Below are 19,027 nucleotides of genomic sequence, written 5' to 3' on the forward strand. Positions count from 1 at the left end.
CGGCTGTCTCGTTGGGGTCCTGCATGGATCTATTTATTCCTCATGGAATAACACTTACAGGAAGTCACAGTCAGCTTTTTTTCTCCCCAGCAATAACTGTAAAAGTACCAGTGCAATGGGGCTAAAGGCCCCGATATACTTCAAACGAAATCGAAGAATGAACTGATATGACATAATTTCGAATAAAATCAGGCCGAAACAAAGTTCGTTTTGAATTTATTTCGGCAGTTCGAAACAGCTCACCAAATCAAACTTTCTGGGGGAGCTCGTTATGTCTCCTAAACACCTTTGAGCTACCATTGGTCCGTGGCGATTATGCAATTGGTGGGTGTGTTCTGGAGCTCCACCTTCTTTGACATGCGATTTGTTTTTTACCCGGTTGGTTTCTCATTCAACTGAGGTCAGGCAGGAGAACAACATCTCCAAGTCACTAGCAACATAAATACACTATGTCATATAGCTGAGCGGCCACAAATATATCCGCAGCTGTACGATCGCACCACATAAAACATAAAAACGTGTAGTAATTTATCCAGTTTAATAAAAGACCTATACACCATCATTGCATCGTTGTTGTGTTTAGGGCATACGCGTGAGCGTTGCGACATGTTTACATTAATCTACACCCCGCCTCCAGCAGCGCGGCGGTGATGGAACTTTCAAAAACAGTATACCGTCGCTCAGTCTTTTCGAACTTCTTTTTGTCCCCAAACGAAGAACGAAAACTAACTTTGTTTGAAGTATATCGGGGCCTTAAGACTGGGCTTTGATGACTTCTTTTAAAGAAGTCTGCATTTAGCCATCTGTGGAAATAGCCAAAATTTACAGATCACGCCCTGAGTTTAAATGCAAATGTGAGATATTAGATGCATTAAATTGCAGGAAGGATGCATTCAATTGATCAAAAGTGACAGTAAAGATATTTATAAAGTCCAAAAAAAAATTCTGAAGGATCATGTGACGCTGAAGACTGGAGTAATGGCTGATGAAAATTCAGCCTTGCCATCACAGGAATAAATTACATTTTAAAATTGAACAAATTACAATATTTCACAATGCTAATTTTGAATATATGATCAAATAAATGCAACCTTGGTGAGCATAAGAAACTTCTTTCAAAAACATATTTCTAACTTCATTGAAACTCCTTACTAAAATGAAATGGTTTTTAGAATTTAAAGAATATACCTCACTGTACACTCTCACCTCACATAAGCAATAATATGAAATTCAACATCCCTTACGAACAAATTTTCATATTTACTTGTTTTGAGGCATGTTCTACTCTGTACATTAGCGCTATCCATTTTGGAAACTCTCACATTCGAACATAGCCAACATCTACCAAGCTACAGCAAAATCTCTACTGGTCACAAATTTCTACCATTGTATGTTATATACTGGTTTATACAACAGTTCTTTCTGGTCCTCAAACCTGACTGGCTGATAAGAGTGTGATATTCTAGTGATACCAGAACTCCAAATGTTTCATTATCTGTGTCACTCCGCTTGTGGTATTTCTCACAGCGAGTGTCATAGAGGATGCCCAAATCCACTTTAATTTTAAAAATAATACTGTTTTTGCGTCACATTTTGTGTTAATAAAAATAACGTATATTTGAACATTTAGGCGTTCGGGAATCGGCATGCTGTGATTACCTACGTGCCACAGCCTACGTGAATGACAGCCATGCCAATTCATAGTTTTCAGACTTGGAGGGAAAAACATCCACAGAACTGCTGCAAGGGTGTACATTTTTCATCTGTTTCCCAGCCGCAAATTTTTAGATCACCTCTCAAAAGAATAAAAAAAAGATATTTCAGAACAAAATGCAAGTTTTGGCCATTTGCAATCCATATTAAGCACCCACAGCAATATTTCAATCATAAACAGTGCGACAAAACGTTGCAAAAACACTTAAAGTGTCGTAATATATTTAAAACGGTAATATTAAAAGATCAAATTCAGTATTCACCATATTAATAATGCATAGTTTACATATGCAAACAGATTATGCTGGAATATGAACGCAATCCGCATAATGGTTCAGTGTTTTCCTTCTAATGGTTTCCTATGGGAAGCCATTTAATGTGAAACTTTGCACATTGCATTTATATTCTGGCTTCATCTTCTTGCCTGTACAAAATACACATCATTAATAAGGTGTTTAATGAGTTTCGCCTTTTAATATCTGCGTTTTACTACATTATTACTTGATGCAATCTGCGTAAAAATAACTGGCGGTCAGTGGAGCAAAGCTTCGTTTTGCCCGCCAGGTGGGCGTTCCTATAAGGGCGTGACGTCATGTGAAAACTATCAATATACAGCCATATCACACGGCTAATCGTGTGATATTGCTCATATATACCAATCAGCCCTATTATATTTCAAATAAATTGACATCATACAAACCCAAAAGCCCATGTTTCATGTGAAAAGTAAGCTGAAAGACTGTGAAACACTATCACCAATATATGCTTTGGAGAGCAGTAAGAAAGCTGGCATTGACTGCCAAAAGCACAGTGCTATAACTCACCTGGCACTGTAACCAAGGTAACATCACAATAATAGCAGTTACCTCCAAAAAAAAATCTCAGTTGTTAAATAAAGCAAGTGTGGGCCATTTCACGCACATCTTAACCAACTTCAGCTGACATGAGAGCCTCTGTCATTGTCCTATGTCTGAGTTCAGCAACATTTCTGCTCTACCATTTTATAAATGTGTTTAATACACAGAGCTGTAGATAAAAACGAACACAGCTGAGTGTGTGATTAGTCATTGTGCTCATTATGTGTATGTAGTTATTTCAGGTTATGGGTGGGTAAGCTGTCCCCGAAGAGACTGGTGCTGGTGTGACTCAGTAACAGGACATATCAACAACCTACCCCTTAGTCAGAGGACTTAGTCACAGCCTACTGACTAGTACACACCCAGTCTATATATCTACACAGTCACAGACACTCCACAGACTCCTTAGCACCGGTACATGTCACTGCTTCATCTGCAGAACATTCATTGCTCAAGATCAGTCAGAGATGTGGCCCTGTAGTTAGCACACTTGCTCTGAGCTATTAAGATGAGGCTCTCGTAAATGGGCAACTTCAAAAATATTTAACTGACAGACCCAAACATGAACTCATAAAACAAAAACACACAAAATATTTTCCTAAATGCACCCTACTTCATAAATTGCAGTTCATCTTAAATTTAAACTAAATGAATTTATGATGCAATTATGAAAAAAATAAGCTTGCAATTTTGAGAAAAATAGTCAGAATTAGAAGATATGAGCTTGTATAAATTTGAATTTAAACCAATTTTTTTTAACAATTTACTTTTTTCCTCTGAATTCTGAATTTATGTCTCAGAGGTTTTTTTTTCGATGGAACAAAAAAAGATTAAAAAAATTCTCACAATTCAGACAATTTCCAGAAAAAGTCTGAATTGTGAGATTAAAAGGTAATTGCGATTATTATTACAAAGCAGTTGTTCATTCGTGTAATAATGTTAATGCATATTGTGATATTCATTGTGTCTATTTGTCTTTACATTTGAATACGTTTTAATAAACAATGTTGGAACCCAAAAAGTTTGTATGCATGCTCTTTAGTTGGTATATGCATAAGAACATTTTCATATAAGTGTTTTGTCTTTCTAAATGCAAATTTTTTCCTCTCTCTTGACAGGATGAAATACATTGAATTGTGGATCAAATCCTAATCAAGACCCATATTGTTTTATAACAGTGACCTTAACATCTCTGTCCCTCTGGCCAGTGTCATCAGTCCTAATTTCCTCATCATTTCATCTGCTATAAAAATGGAACAGTACAAACAAACTGTTAAGGGCTGCTCGGTAACGTAGTCCAATTGTTTCATGCTTACATGTTATGCTTTTGCCAGGAGTGCTAGTGAGGTCCGGTTGGGACAAGCTGTTGTTGTTGTTGCCATTCTCCACGTCTCCTGTCTTTTCCATGGGTGGGGTGTTTGAATTCTGTGCTGTCTGCTCACCGGTTTTATTCCCTTCTGAGGCCAAAAAACACAAACACAGAGGAGAGAGCAAGAAAAGAAAAGTTACACAGAGATTAAAGAGGGCTTTGCTTTCATATCCATTTCTAAAGTGTCTTGATGCAACAACAGTACAATGTGGATGCTCAGTTTAGAAACGTGTTTATATTTGCACCGGCAATTTTTCTAGATCATCACTTTGCATGCACGCTGTGCTCACGTATCTGAGAAAGCACATTCATGCGGTCAGCAGCATGTGTTTGTGTGTGCGTGTTTTATAAGTTAGAGCTGGAGCCAAGTGGTCTTATTATGTGGCCTGGTAATTATACAGGGCTGTCTGAGGAGGCTAGAGCAGCATATGACATCAAAGAGGGTCAGGACTGGGTCTTAGTGAGGAGAAGTGCTGTGTTCAGTTTAGCTGAGTGCAACTGAGCTCTGCTCCATCCTGGCCTCTAGCCCATACCTACCCAAATGGAAGCCAGCTGGGCTTTACTCACTGTCTGATAAACACACAGCATCTCCCGTGGAACATCAGTCCACTGCTCTCTGTTTATTTCCTTTAGTGACTCTTTGCCTCATTTTGCTTTACTGGATTTTGGCAGACTCCAGTTTCTAACTTTTTTGAGTGATTGTGTTGAGGGATTTCTATTCCTTTTTGTTAATCTCATAATTTTTGTCATCCACAAAGGACTATTAGGAGTTCTGCATGGTAAAACCATGGGGGTGGTGATGGCGCAGTGGATAAGACACATGCCTTTGGTGTGAGAGACCCGGGTTCGAATCCACTGTGAGACACCAATGTGTCCCTGAGCAAGACACTTAACCCCTAGTTGCTCCAGAGGCGTGTGACCTCTGACATATATAGCAATTGTAAGTCGCTTTGGATAAAAGCGTCAGTAAAAAAAAAAAAAAAAAACCCTCTCAGAATGTTTTAGATCTGTAAAGCATTGCAGATAAAGCATTTATTTAAATGGTCTTTTTGCCATTGCATTGTATCTTGCACTGTTTTTGAGTATAAACTACTTAAAAGTTCATAAACTATTTCTAAACTACTAAAACATGTCAAACCAGGGTCAGATCAACCCCAAACCAACCTGATTATAGAAAGCTTCCTGACCAGTTATTTTACTAGTTTTACTAGCTGACAGAACTGTAACCATACGCTCTTATTTATTTTCTCTACTAAACTCTTTCACCTCTGAGAAGGCAAACAAAGACGACTCACGAGGGGCTTCCATCCCCCATTCCTCAACCAAAACTCCAACAACAGACAAATTGTCAGGGCCTGAGCTCATAGCTCAACATTCTCTCCTCCTCAACCTCAATGACAAATAAAAGTACAGCTTGTTTGCAACACTTCATGCCAGCAGCACAAATATCCCTTGACACTTTGCCTGCTGAGGTCTCAAAGCATCTCGTGGTTCTGTGCAGAGCCCTGGGCCGTATATCCTGTATGTGCCTGTGTAGTAATGAAGGAGCTGGAATTGGTAAGCCCACATCTGGAAGCAGCTGTTGACATGGCAGAAAAAGTCACAATAACAGCAGCAAAAGTCACAAAAATCAACCTCTAACCACGATGGAGAATGTGTACTTAAAAGTTTGTGAATTAAAAAACATTTATTTTGTGAATTAAAAAAAATATATACATATATTAGTATTTTAAATATATTACATACAGGGTAATAAGAAAGTCTAAGTCTATAATTTAGCAGCAAGTACACACAATATTTTACAATGGAATTCTGTGATTGACCAATCAGAATCAAAGTACTCAAGAAAGATGTGTTATAATACACATTCAATTATAAGAGGAAAGCAATACTGAGACAAAGAAAGAGAAAAGTGACAGAGTGAAACCTGCAGGGTTCAGAGAGTTTATAAGCTGATGTGGGTGAGTGTGAGAGCTGCGCTGGGACTGTGGACAGACAGGGATCATGTTTATGAACCATTTTAGCTTTAAAACACAGACCACTGAAGCCTGCCTCAGTAACGCTGCTGAACAGAAGTCTGCTTTTATACCGCTGTGGCACTGAAGCGTGCGTCAGCTCCTTCTGTTCTCCCATTGCTGTGGATCACTGAGCATTAGCAACTAGAACCCAGCAGTTATCAAAGGCAGAGCTTTAATTCCTCATCATAATCAAGCCGTACAGCAGGCAGGGGAGATTTACTGCGCAGGCATCATAGTTTCAGCTCAGCCTTCCGTATTATGTGGCGAGGAATTTCAAGAACCTGCACTTAATGATCTCAGCAATTACGCCACGTTTGCAAAAGCCTTTCAAAATCAGACATCTGGGTTAACGATAGTGCTTTAGACACGCTAGTTGTTTTAGAGCTGGCCAAGAACATAAAAAATAACTAAGAATTTGCAAAATGTGATGGATTATGGTGTGTATATAGGCCATTACTTCTACATGTAACGTGTGTGGACCCTAAAGGCAGAAAATGTGTGGAAACTTTACTTGACTTGTAAACAGGGCTCATACATTTCCCAGTAAACAACATAAGAACATAGGAATAAAAATATAGTATGTGGGTAATGGTCATAAAGACTTTATGGCATGAAAGGCATTGTACTACATGTAATGTTCGGTGTTGTGTGTGGGGGGGGGGGGGGGGGCACCTCAATTTTATAGTAATTTTCCCACGACAACAGGAATGAGGTGTCTTGTGGTAAAGACTACGGTGAAAAACCTCCATGAAGTTGGCCCCCCACCCAACGCAAAACGTCAGCAAAATAGTCTCAATCGTTTGTGCTGCTTTGGTTTTTTTAGATATTAAAATAAAATTTATAGGTCATTCTGAGGTCACTCAGCCCCCCCACATACTTCAAATTCACCACAAATAGTCTCGTTTGTTTGTGCTTTGTTTGTGCGGGTAAAAGTTTTGTTTGTGCTGCTTCGGTTTTTAAAATATTAGCCATTGAATTATAGGCGATGACGTCACCAGCCCCCCCACATGCTCCAAATTCACCCAAAATAGTCTCGTTTGTTTGTGCCGTAAAAATTTTCGTTTGTGCTGCTTCGGTTTTTAAGATATTAAAATAATATTAATGGTCTTTTTCTGAGGTCAGTGAGCCCCCCCCACATGCTCTAATTTCACCCAAAACAGGCTCAATCCTTTGTGCTTCGTTTGTGCCGGTAATATTTTCTTTTGTGCTGCTTCAGTTTTTTAGATAGGCTATTAAAATATTATATAGTGATCATTCAGAGGTCATGCTCCAAATTTACCCCAAACAGTCTTTTGTTTGTGCCGTAAAATTTTCGTTTGTGCTGCCTCAGTTTTTTAGAAAATAAATAGTGATCATTCTGAGGTCACTCAGCCCCCCACTTGCTCCAAATTTACCCCAATAGTCTTTGTTTGTTTGTGCTTCGTTTGTGCTGGTAATAATTTTGTTTTTGTTACTGACTTTTTTAACAATACAGTTGAAGTAATAAGGTAAAATTCAAATGGCAAACCAAATCACGAAAGTCACTTAATTGTTAGTAGCCTTATTCATTCAATTAGGCTAATTAAACGATGATAATAATAATAATAAAAATAATAATAATAATAATAAGTAAATAAAATAAAGACTTGATATACAAATTTTTGTATCTGCGCACAAATAAAACATGCAATAGCCTACCGGCCTATACTTTTGCGTTCATTCGTTTTTCCTTTTTTAACCATGACGAAAAAAAAGAAAAAAAAAGAACGGTTGTTGTATTTTTAAATGCCATCCTGAAAACTAAATTTGAAATTAGAACCTTACACACAAAATGCTGCCCGAAAAAAGTTAAATGTTGATTTTTTTGTAGATTTTTGTTTGACTTTTTGCACTTTTAGTAAACATTTGAAAATGCAAAAATTAATCTAGAAAAAATTCTAGACTTTTTCTAAAAACAAGTTTTCTTTGACCAAATTAGAAGTAATGCTTCTCCCGTTCAGTTTATAACTATATCTCTGTGCTAGATCATTGATGGGGAGCTGGGCTATTAATAGTAAATATGACCAAAACAGGGTATTATTATTATTATTTTATATGAATAATAAAATTGCTATATAGGCGCATTTCAAGTGTTTATGAGGAGTGTGGGAGTATCGCGCTTACTGTATGATATGGAGGCGCCAGTGCAATCTCTCACATTTTTTTTTTCTGCAGAAAAAACTTGAAATAGGCCTACTTCGTCATTTTTGGATGTACTTTTTGCAGTCTCCGTGAATGGAGCGCGTAACAACAATGAACCGCCGCACAGACACAAGAAATAAGTCTATAGAAATCTTGAAATTACTCCACTATTAAACAAACCAATTTAAATAAAAAAAACAAATCTTCTCTAATTATGTGGTCCATATGAATGGGGCATTTCTCTATTAAAGGCTCGTCCATTAGCCTACTGTGGAGATGGCCATCAGCGTCGGCATTTGGCAACTTCATCTTTGCAGCCGACACTGACTAAGAAAGCACTAGTTTATTAATAAATAATTACAATGTCTTCTTTTCCCCCAATGCATTCATAATCAATACTTTTGCCGCGGTGCTTTGCAGCAAGCTTTATGCGCGCACTTGTGCGTGGAATAGGCTTCGCCTAAATTCCTATATATTAAAGGATGGATTATTGTATTAATCATTTAAATATAAACGTGCAACTCGACTAGGAAAAAAATCTTTACAAAAGTCAGTAGCAAAAAATAAATTATTACCAGCACAAACGAAGCACAAACAAACGAGACTATTTGTGATGAATTTGGAGTACGTGGGGGGGCTGAGTGACCTCAGAATGACCTATAAATATTATTTTATTATCTAAAAAACCAAAGCAGTACAAACAAAAATTTTTACAGCACAAACCAGCAGAAACGGAGCACAAATGATTAAGACTATTTTGCGTTGGGTAGGGGGCCAACTTCACGGAGGTCTTGGAAAAATGTACATCAGTATACTATTGGTACAATCCCAGTGAATGTTTACACAATAGTTTGTAGTACACTTGCATACGTTCTTTCTTAAAGAGATAGTTCACCCAAAAATGATAATGACATTAATCTTCAGTCTTTTTTTTTCATGTGGAAAAAAGCGGGTGATTTGAGTATTGTTTCAACTTCTTTTTTTCTACAGAATGAATTAAATCAGTGGGGATTTATTTATTTGATAAAATATCTACTGTGTTCACAGATGAAAGAAAGTCATTAAAATTAGTTTGAGTATACAATTAGTTTTTCCGTTTTTGCGTGAACTGTACTTTTAAAGGTGGAGTGTGTCATTTCTGCACCACTAGCATCACTTAACAGAACCGCAAAAATAATATCCATTTCAAATAGATATTCACACCCCAAACTGGTTGAGCAAATGAGTTTGAATGCTCAATCAACCACTGAATTTGCACTTTTCAGGGACATACCTACAAATAATCTCCTCAGCATATTAAACTAGGACAAAAGAATATCATCCAAAAAATGACACGTTTCACCTTTAAAGAGTGTGCAGAATGACGAATGTTCTGCGGGTGTGTATAACATCCGTCGGTTACCAGGCCAAGACACTCATGCACGTCTGATTCTGAGTCAGTCTCCCTGCCTGAAGCTCTCCATGTGCCTCTGTGTCTTACTTTTCCTCAATTTCTTTCTCTCCTTTCTGTGGTTTTGCCTTATTTACTCCTGAGGTCTGGGAGAGCACACTGAGACTTTCTATAATCTTCGAGCAGTCAGGTATGAGGCCTGGTATTAGAGACTGTGCAGCCATGTGGCTTTACAGCGACACTTTGAAATACTCTCAACCCTCAAGCCCCAGCCTTTCTTTATTTTATGGCAGAGTTTCTCTGTCCTTACCAACCCTTACTAATGCTCTTTCAGAAGAAACAGACAAAAGAGAAACAGAGAGAGACTGACAAGAGACTTAGAGATATTTCACACCCCCATGCGTCTCAGTGGAATAGCTGAACTGAAGACTAGGCGAGAGACATGCTTGAATTAGAACTTTCTCCAACTCTGATATCCAGAACTTCTCCTTTGACTCGATGAGACCTCCCCTAACAGCGGAGACTGTAAATTCAGCTTTTAATGGAATACAAAAGATTACAGTATTTCTCTTGTGCAGCAGTGAAAATATTATCCCTTTCAATCTAGAGATAATTTGCAGAGTTGAAGTGTAAAACTTGCATCTTCACCATTCAGCGTGTGCCTACAGAAAAATGTATTGAGTAACATGACAAAAATAATAACTTAAATATCAGGCGATCTCAGAGGCGGGCCTAAAGGAGCAGTGCACCGGCCACTTGTGTTGGGAGTTAATTACTTGTCATTACCCTGACTAATTAAAACCATCACTCTTTAAAATCCACCGAGGGTGATATCGTGATAGCACAGTGCGGGGAAGGGAAAAACAAGGGTATAGAGGTAAAAGAAAAAGTACAGATGAAATGAAAGGCTTAAAAATGAGGTCGATTTTATGCAGCTGTGGGCTAATATTATCATGGGCTGCAGGTTTGGCAGACAAGGTCCGCTGTAGCTCTGCAGGCATCTGGAACAATGTGCTGGCCATGGGGCACAGAGAACAGAGGGATTCCTTGGGAATTAGAACTATTCTGCAGGCTACGTTCCTCTAATTCACAATTGGTGTACTTGAAAGATCCCTTTGAGAAAGGATGGTGATAAACACCTAATTTTATGTTAAAATGAAAATATAGAGGGTGAAAACAAGTCATCAAGGGCAGATTCCAAATGCATTGTATCATGTCTGCATAATAATTGAGATTTGTCTCTCTAAAATAGTTTAATGTGCAAAATGTGAAATGTAACAGTACAAGATGGGAGCTGCTACAGATTATGTCAAGTGGAAGCTGTACTGTCATGAGGTTTCATATTTGTAAGTTAAAGTTAATAAGTTAATTTGTAGTTAAAATCTGAGTCAGTATGAAGTGTGTGTGTGTGTGTGTGTGTGTGGTCAGAAATGTGTAGATGCAGGGCTCTAAACTAAACTGTAATGTTTTTGCAACCATTTTTCTTGGAAGTAACTAAATTTTGCACTATTGCACTGATGCAAATTCTAAATATTGCAGTAGTAATTTAAATTTTATCATACTTGTATTATATATAATATTAGTTGTTAGAAAATGCACAATTAAAAAATACAAAATATTATTAATAATATAACTACTATTATTGGTTTTTGATTCTTTTTTTTGTGCTGCTTACAATACTCAGGTGATGGTGCTACCATTTGTAAAACTTTTCAACAGTGCCAGCTGTCTCATATATTAGCCTAGAGCCCTGGAATGACTAGATCAGAACTTACTGCACCAGATGTGAGCCAATCTCTCTCTCTCTCTCTGCATTATTTTATTTAGCTGTTCAACAATCTGGAACTGTGTACCATGCAAATTATATTTCAGCCATATGGTTGATTTTTGCCAGGCCCTTGAGTCAATTAACCTCAGTCGCGGTTCCCAGAAACATAAACTCACTGACTGTTGCATATTTATTCACATTTATCTGTATCTTACTCAATGCACTGCAATAGCATTAAGTGCAACAGGAAACAGGTGGTGCCACTTAGTGGAGAATCTCAGATGGATTAAAGCAGAGCTCCTCATTTAAAGCCCACATTCATCCTCCCCTGTTACACATTTGTGAGCCCATCATGACTTTGACACAATTTTTTGACACAATTTTTTTAGCGATGACCCCTCGGGGATGTAATTAGGGGAGCAAAAAGAAAATAATTAAGCAAACGTCTGTGGTTGATCCTCTGAAGAGACATGCTGATAACTATGGTAACATCTTCACTAAGCTTGGCTCTGAAACAATAGAGTCTAATCTGGGCTTGTAAACTGGCCAAGAGTAAAAACACACGCTTAGGGGGAAAAAGCTTCAAAGAACTGTTTTGGAATTTATCCAAATTCACAGATTATTTAGCCAGTACAATAGAGGAGGGGGAAAACACTGAAAGCTCATTAAAAATAAAATGTCTGGTATTTAACAGGCTTTAGGGAGGATTTAACAGCACTATATCTTGTGCTTGAAAGTTTCTGTGAGGAGATAGAACAGTGCGAAGAAAGTGGGGGGTCTGTATCTCCGTTTCAAGGCTTGGCATCTCCATGCGTGACATGCCATGTCTCCTGGTTCTCTTTAACATAAAAACATTCACTTTTGCACAGTCACACACGTCTGCTAGCTCCAAAGCAGCAACAGGAAGTTTCAAACACACAGTGGTGAGTGGCCAACAGCTGCCTCATAGGTCAGCATTGATCTGTGCTCGCTCGCTCTTTCTCACTTTCTCTCTCCTTTGAACCCTCTTGGTCAAAAAATCCAAATGTTCTCAAAAAAGCTTGCTAATATGCCATTTTAACAGTAAGATTTATGGCTGAATTGAAAGCTGCAGGATCCCCCCCACATGAGAATCTTGACAGCAACTTAAAACCATCAGGCTAGGCATCAAAGACAGACCTCACAACGATCCAACATGATGAAATCTCCTCAATCTTTCCCATACAAAGGAGACCGGCGAATGATGTCTGCCCCAGACATGTCAGGAGGAGCCAAAATATACATCTTAAAAGGCCAGCTGAGCATTTGCAAATAATTATGTAGCGTGAATATGAAGCCAATTGAACAAGAGTGCTCAAGTGTGTCAGAATATACATCAGTGGCCCATCAGTTACTACGGTCACTTGCTAACTTAATTTACACTAGAAAGTTTTACTGGACTGTGTTAGAATTAGCACATCAAAATGGAAATTCAAAACTTTTCTTCTTTATGAAGATGCACCCAAAATACCCCCAAATGAGGTAATAAACTTCCAAATGTAACAGATAAGAAGCACCAAAAACGTTTTTTATAGAACAATGTTGTGACACACAAATTATTTTTTTTTACACAGAGAGACACATAAATGTAATAATAAACAATAAATGTACATTTAGCATGTTCAGAAGAAGAGCTGCCCTGTTATGCAAAAATGTACACAGGTTTGTGTAATTGCTCAGTACAAATTGCTCAGTACAAAGAAAGAGAAGTAATGGGAACCTGGTATTTCTTTTTTCATGTGTCTAATAGACATGAACAAGTTCTTTGAAAAACATCTATGACCTTTGAAATATGTCTAGTCTTCATGCTCTATGTTGACTATGGTTTCAATAATAATAAACATACATTTGCATAACGCATCCATATTTGTCCATGCCCATGTTGATTAGAGTATTAAAGGTGCAATAGGGGATTGTCTTCAGAAACATTTTTTGTTATTCTGGTTGAAAGTCTCTTCACATCCTGATAGCAATCATTAAGTTAAGTGGTCTAAATGTATTTATCTGTATTTATATATTCTGTGGAAGGTGTAGGACCAAGAAATGTTCATCCAATCAAAATGTTCGGTCCAAGCGTTTTAATTGGCTTTCCTACCTGTTTGTCAACGTATGTATTTGCATACCTCTGTGCACCCTGTTCGCGCAGACAGGATACGTCATCAGCGCGTTCACGCACGCTGTGCAGACAGAGCGAGAATGGCAGGCAAACATCAACAACCCAATGTTCCTTCCTGGTATTGCAGTACTTTTACTAACTGTGCTATAAAGTTTTCTCACCAGTGAATGACACATGTTGTAGCCCAGCGGTTCCCAAATCCAGTCCTCGCGGCCCCCGTCTCTGTATATTTTGCATGTCTCGCTTAGTTAACACACCCGGTTCAGATAACCAGCTCGGTAGAAGAGAGCTCGTTACGTGCATGAACTGTGTTTCGATTGACAAGGACCCTACACAGTGTTCATTGCTCCCTACTCCCTGAGCAGGGGAAATCCGTTGAAGTTTATTTCACTTCGGAACCTTCATTCACGGATTTGCGCTGCGCAGCATCTTTACACACAGACGAAACTTACTAGAGAAGTGTGACGACATATACCTCTGTAAATAAATACAATTTAAATTCACATCTCGCACACTTTAATGCCCTGCGTATGGAACATATACGCTCACTATGAACTGGAATCATGGCAGAATATCTGGTGATGTCCACTTCGCAGGGCACTTATTACGGTCGAATAGAACAACCGTCAGACGTGATAAGATATACAGTACATATGAAATGTGCAGAGCGGGGAGGGCGCAAGGACTGTAATTGGAAACTGTTGATGTAGCCTATTGTAGTAATTTAATGTTGTCTCTGGTATTCTGCTCTTTGAGCATATGTGCGTTCAGGGGGCGTGGCTTTGCACGGCATTTGCAGGGAGGGTGGGACGTTCGCTTTCAGTGCTATCAGGCTAAAGTTAGCATTTTCTGAGATCTCCTATTGCATCTTTAAAAACTTGAAAAGTATTAATTTAAGGTACATTTAGAACAAATAAAAATGTGCGATTAAGTTGCGATTAATCGCAATTAAATATTTAAATCGATTGACAGCCCTAGACACAAACATTTCACCCTCATCATATGACCACAGCTTTGTGAAAGATAATGCAAAATGATGCCATGAAAACAAGATGCACAGATATCAAAGGAATCTGTTGTCCTCTTACAGTCTCCCACGTCTACAGTACTGTATATCTATGAAGTTCTCTTATATTTGTACATCATGTAAAAACTGTTACAGGGTCTGTGTGGACACATTCATAAAGTTTAAAAACAAACAGAACTCTGTCATCGCCGTCAAATCATAACTCAGTTCAAGCAGAATCAGAGATGCTGGCAGTTTGTCAAGTTTTAAATAACACAAAAAGGCCTTTAGCCTAAATTCTTGCTGAACCTTATGAAAAAAAGCAAGATTTTCGAAATAGCAAATCCTCCAGTGTCTCTAGCGAAAACAGCTTTAGTCATGCACTCTGGAGAGCAGGGAGTTAGCGTGGATGTTTCATCTCCACAGTGAGTCAGGCCTGTACACTGAACTATGGCACTAAAGCTAAAGATGGCAAGTCAATGAAGGCAGTGTTCAGCCTCGGACGGGCACCATATCTGTAATCAGGCGGCCTCATGCAAGCTTGTGTTTTCATAAAGTTCTTTAGACTGAGTCCAGATCCTGCTGGACTTTACTGTAAAAATTTTAAAAGCAAAAATGATCATTTAATTTCAGACAAAAACAAACAACTTAAGCTAATGTTTAAACGCCCCGAGATGAGAATTCCTCACAGCCCAAATGAATGTGCTTCATGCTGAGGCACAAACCTCAAATATTTAGGAACAATTCAGAGCTAAATCTAATTAGCAGTTATTGGGCAGATCGCATATATGCCTGGTGGCCTAATTTTGATTGTGGCTGGCTTACCATGATGCATTGGCTCTGGCAATCACACAGGAATCAACATGCTCACTGTCTTTTGAAGCACTGTTATAAAAATGGAGGATTGGGCCAGGACTTGCCCTCTTCCACAGTAATTACGAGGCCTCCGCCTGCGGATCTGATTCCTGTGGAGAGGACTGTGGCAGTTTGCAGAGGTGGTGCGCTCAAAGCCACTTGTTGTTTGCACATGTGCATGTATGAATACACATGTTCACAAGCTCCCAGACCAAAGACGGACAAGTTTGGTTGTACAGACACATAAGCCATGCATATTCTGCAGCACCCTTTGTATAGAAAACCATGACTAATCTGGAACTTTGACCCCTTGCTACTAGGACAGTATGGTGGATCTGAAGAGCATTTCCAAGTGCCTCATTCCTCTTCTGGAATTCAGAGACCCTGACTGTCCTACTAACAAACCAAAGCTCACTGAAGCCCATTCACTGTAAAGCATGACTCCAAAGCTAAGCAAAGCACATATTCTTCAAACCACTAAACGTCTCACTAGCACTGTGAACCAGAACTGTGTTTGCAGACTTCCACTAGCATTAGCTCTGTTCTAAATCTAGTGAGCAGCCTTTCTGCTTACATACAGTAGGCTGCCCCCGAAATGGAAGGGAATTTCAGTTAGCCAATGCAAGTGAAAATAAGACTAAGTATTCAGTGAATTATATTTATAATATACACACACATATATTTATAGCATACATGACTAAACCAAAAAGAAGAAAGAAATTACTACTTTAAAGAAATTAATACTTTTCTTCAGCAAGAATGAATTAAATTAACCAAAAATTATGATAAAGTCGGTCACAATTTATTTTAAGGTCCAATTCTCGCTATTAACAAACCATTACCTACGACTTTTGCCTCAATAAATTTGCTGCTTATTAATAGTTAGTAAGGTAGTTGTTAAGTTTAGGCTTTGGGTAGGATTAGGGATATAGAATATGGTCATGCAGAATATGTGCTTTATAAGTACAGTTCTAATAAACAGCCAATATGTTAATAATAGGCATGCTAATAAGCAACTAGTTAATAGTGAGAATTGGTCCCTATACTAAAATTTTACTTTAAAGATACTATTTCAAATAATTTATGTTCTTTTGAATTCCTTTTATTAATCAAAGAATCCTGAAAAAGTTTCTCACAGTTTAAAAAACAAACAAACATTAAGCAGCATTCAGTACGGATAATAATAAGAAATGATTTGTAATACATGTATTAAAATTATTTTTTGAAGAATTTTGTGACACTGAAGACTGGAGTAATGGCTGATGAAATTTCAGCTTTGCAGTCAGAGGAATAAATTATATTCAAAATGATATTCATATATTAACATATAATAATAATAACTATTATTATTATTATTATTTTAATCATTGAATATTTCACAATATTCTTCAAAAGATCTTCTGTTTATTCATACAGGTTAGGACAACTTGTTGGTAAGTAAATGATGACAATTTTAATTTTTGGGTGAAATATCCCTTTAATACGTTAAGAGTTTGAAAATGTTTGGAAAGCAGCATCAAGTTGCTTCCTACAGAGGTTGCTTACTAGGTTTTGGAACAGCTATTATTGTATGAGTCTATTCTAAAAAAAGTTAAAAAGGTGTTTTAGAAAATCATAATCCTCTTAGTATATTTGCATCTCATGCAGCGTCGCCATCGCACTGCATGGACCCGACCACAGTAAAGGATCAGATGAGAAGCAGACATCTGCCTCCTAATTTTGAATGCCTGGCAGTTACACGCTATGCCTCACATTATTTATATAGATATATTACATTTATTATATCTATGTTTAAATAGAGTTTTTAATCATTGTACTGAATGAATTATATTTATAACCAACATTTATGTCACTGCACCATTTTTTCACTGAGCTCAAAGCAATGCAGTCTGGGATTGTATTCTCCACGTAGGATACATGAGATGCTGCCTTGTAATTTGGTTTAAAAAGGTATCTTAGCAGCCATTATAATTAAGTTGCCTACCTTTCGGTATAGCCTGTATATGTCTGAAGCGTGCCTATGATGCCTACATGGAGCTGACTAGCCTTTGCTCGTGATCAAGTGTTTCTGATCCACTGATTAAAACCATATTAAAGTTACAACCAGAGATCTGCTAGCTGTGTTTGTTGTACCTGGACATGGCGCAGTGAGAGTTTCCATAGGCCAGCTGTCCGGTTGGGCTCCATCTGGATGTTCGGGTGGGCTGACACTGTGGCTGTGGTCCTTCTTGGACATCTGTTCTGGAGCCAGGTGCCAAGTGACTAGAAATTACCCTGCAGAAGAAACACACAGAATAAAAAAACAAGGCTAAAGCTTGCAAACAAACAGCTGTCCTTGTTCCCACTATCGCTTTTCCCTCCTATTGTGTTTGGCTCATGTCAGTGGGCCAAAGCACTTAAAAAACAACCAGCGGCTTGGGAAATAATGCTTGGCAAAAGAAGAAGAAACTAAAATGGCACAATGAAGCAGAACATGGCCAGAAACTATCAATATATGGTGTGGTATGATACAATAGACTTGTGCAAACGTTCAAGTCATTAACTAAATAAAGAAATAAACATAATTTTGATGCACAGACCATAGCACTCCTGTGGCGAACATGCGATTTCAAGAGTTTCTTTAATTAAAATGTCATGTGCTAAATTAATACTTATTTAGCTTCTTAAAACATGCATTAAAAACATGCTAAAGTTACTTCATAACTACTAAAAGCTTCACTAAGAAGAATAATATCATAATTGTTCATGAATCACGTGCAGCACATACAAAACACCATGACTCTGTTGATTTTATGCTGTGGTTTGTCTCTGGCGAGTCTCTGCACGCTCCTGCTAAAACTCACTCAAACCTGTTGAACGTGTCCACAGTTCACTTTATAGACAAACCTGAAATGTAAAATAAAACTGTCCAAACGTCTTACCTGCAACGGTCACTCAGTACCAGTGTTGTTTCAGTGAGGCATCCTCTAGTGCTCTAGCGCACAAAACAAACTTTAAAGTGTCCCGTTTAGCGGGGAAAAGTATTTTCTTTCTCTTCATGTATCTCTCTCTTCAAGTATTTGAGTTGTTTTATTATTTACATGAATGCTGACACTCGTAGTTCCTCATCTGTTAGTTTATCTCGTCAGCTGACTCCAGCGTTGAATACATGAAAAGATTTATCTTCGTCTTCAAACTCCAAAAAATTTGACAGAAAACATCGTAAAGTAGAAAAAGGAGCCTGTTTTTCTCACAACACAAAAGAAAGCCAAGAAATAAAAAGATGTAAACGGAAATGAAAAGTTTTGTTCCTCTCAAATCCTCCTAATTTCCAGTAATGAAGAAAGAAGTGTTTGAAGCTCACGCACTGTCGCTCAGAACTCAAGCAGCAGTAGAAGTCGCGCACTCAGCTCGAGACTGTTCGACAGGAAATGACATTGAGGGTTGATTACTCTGACTCCCTGCAAGCAAGAGATGCCTGTACTCTACAATTACACTGATTACACTCTCCACGACCACAGTAAAAACAAAAACATGTCAGTAGAAAACATAATAATATAATATAATATAATATAATATATACACAGGAAAGTATAGAAATGTACAATCTTATATTATTCTTATATCATTACATATGTAACATTATGTAATTCTGCATTATGTATCATAATATTATATTAAAATTATGTGATTATGTGATAATCACATATGTGACCCTGGACCACAAAACCAGTCATCATCAAAACACCATCTGAAAGCTGAATAAATGAGCTGTCCA

General features: G+C 37.9%; 1 protein-coding gene across 1 annotated transcript in view; it reads right to left on the reverse strand.

Annotated features, from left to right (window-relative positions):
* Positions 1-18,668, reverse strand: part of LOC306854938 (myoD family inhibitor-like) — a 30,303-nt gene extending 11,635 nt beyond the window's left edge. The window contains exons 1-3 of the mRNA XM_079393257.1: positions 18,192-18,668; positions 17,404-17,544; positions 3,887-4,027 (exon numbers count right to left, since the gene is read on the reverse strand). Of these exons, the coding sequence (XP_079249383.1) occupies positions 3,887-4,027; positions 17,404-17,506 (244 nt within the window). The 5' untranslated portion in view covers positions 17,507-17,544; positions 18,192-18,668. The remainder of the gene's footprint in view (positions 1-3,886; positions 4,028-17,403; positions 17,545-18,191) is intronic.
* Positions 18,669-19,027: the final 359 nt, after the last annotated feature.

The sequence above is a fragment of the Barbus barbus genome, assembly GCF_936440315.1.
Source record: "Barbus barbus genome assembly, chromosome: 35".
NCBI classification, from domain to species: Eukaryota; Metazoa; Chordata; class Actinopteri; order Cypriniformes; family Cyprinidae; genus Barbus; species Barbus barbus.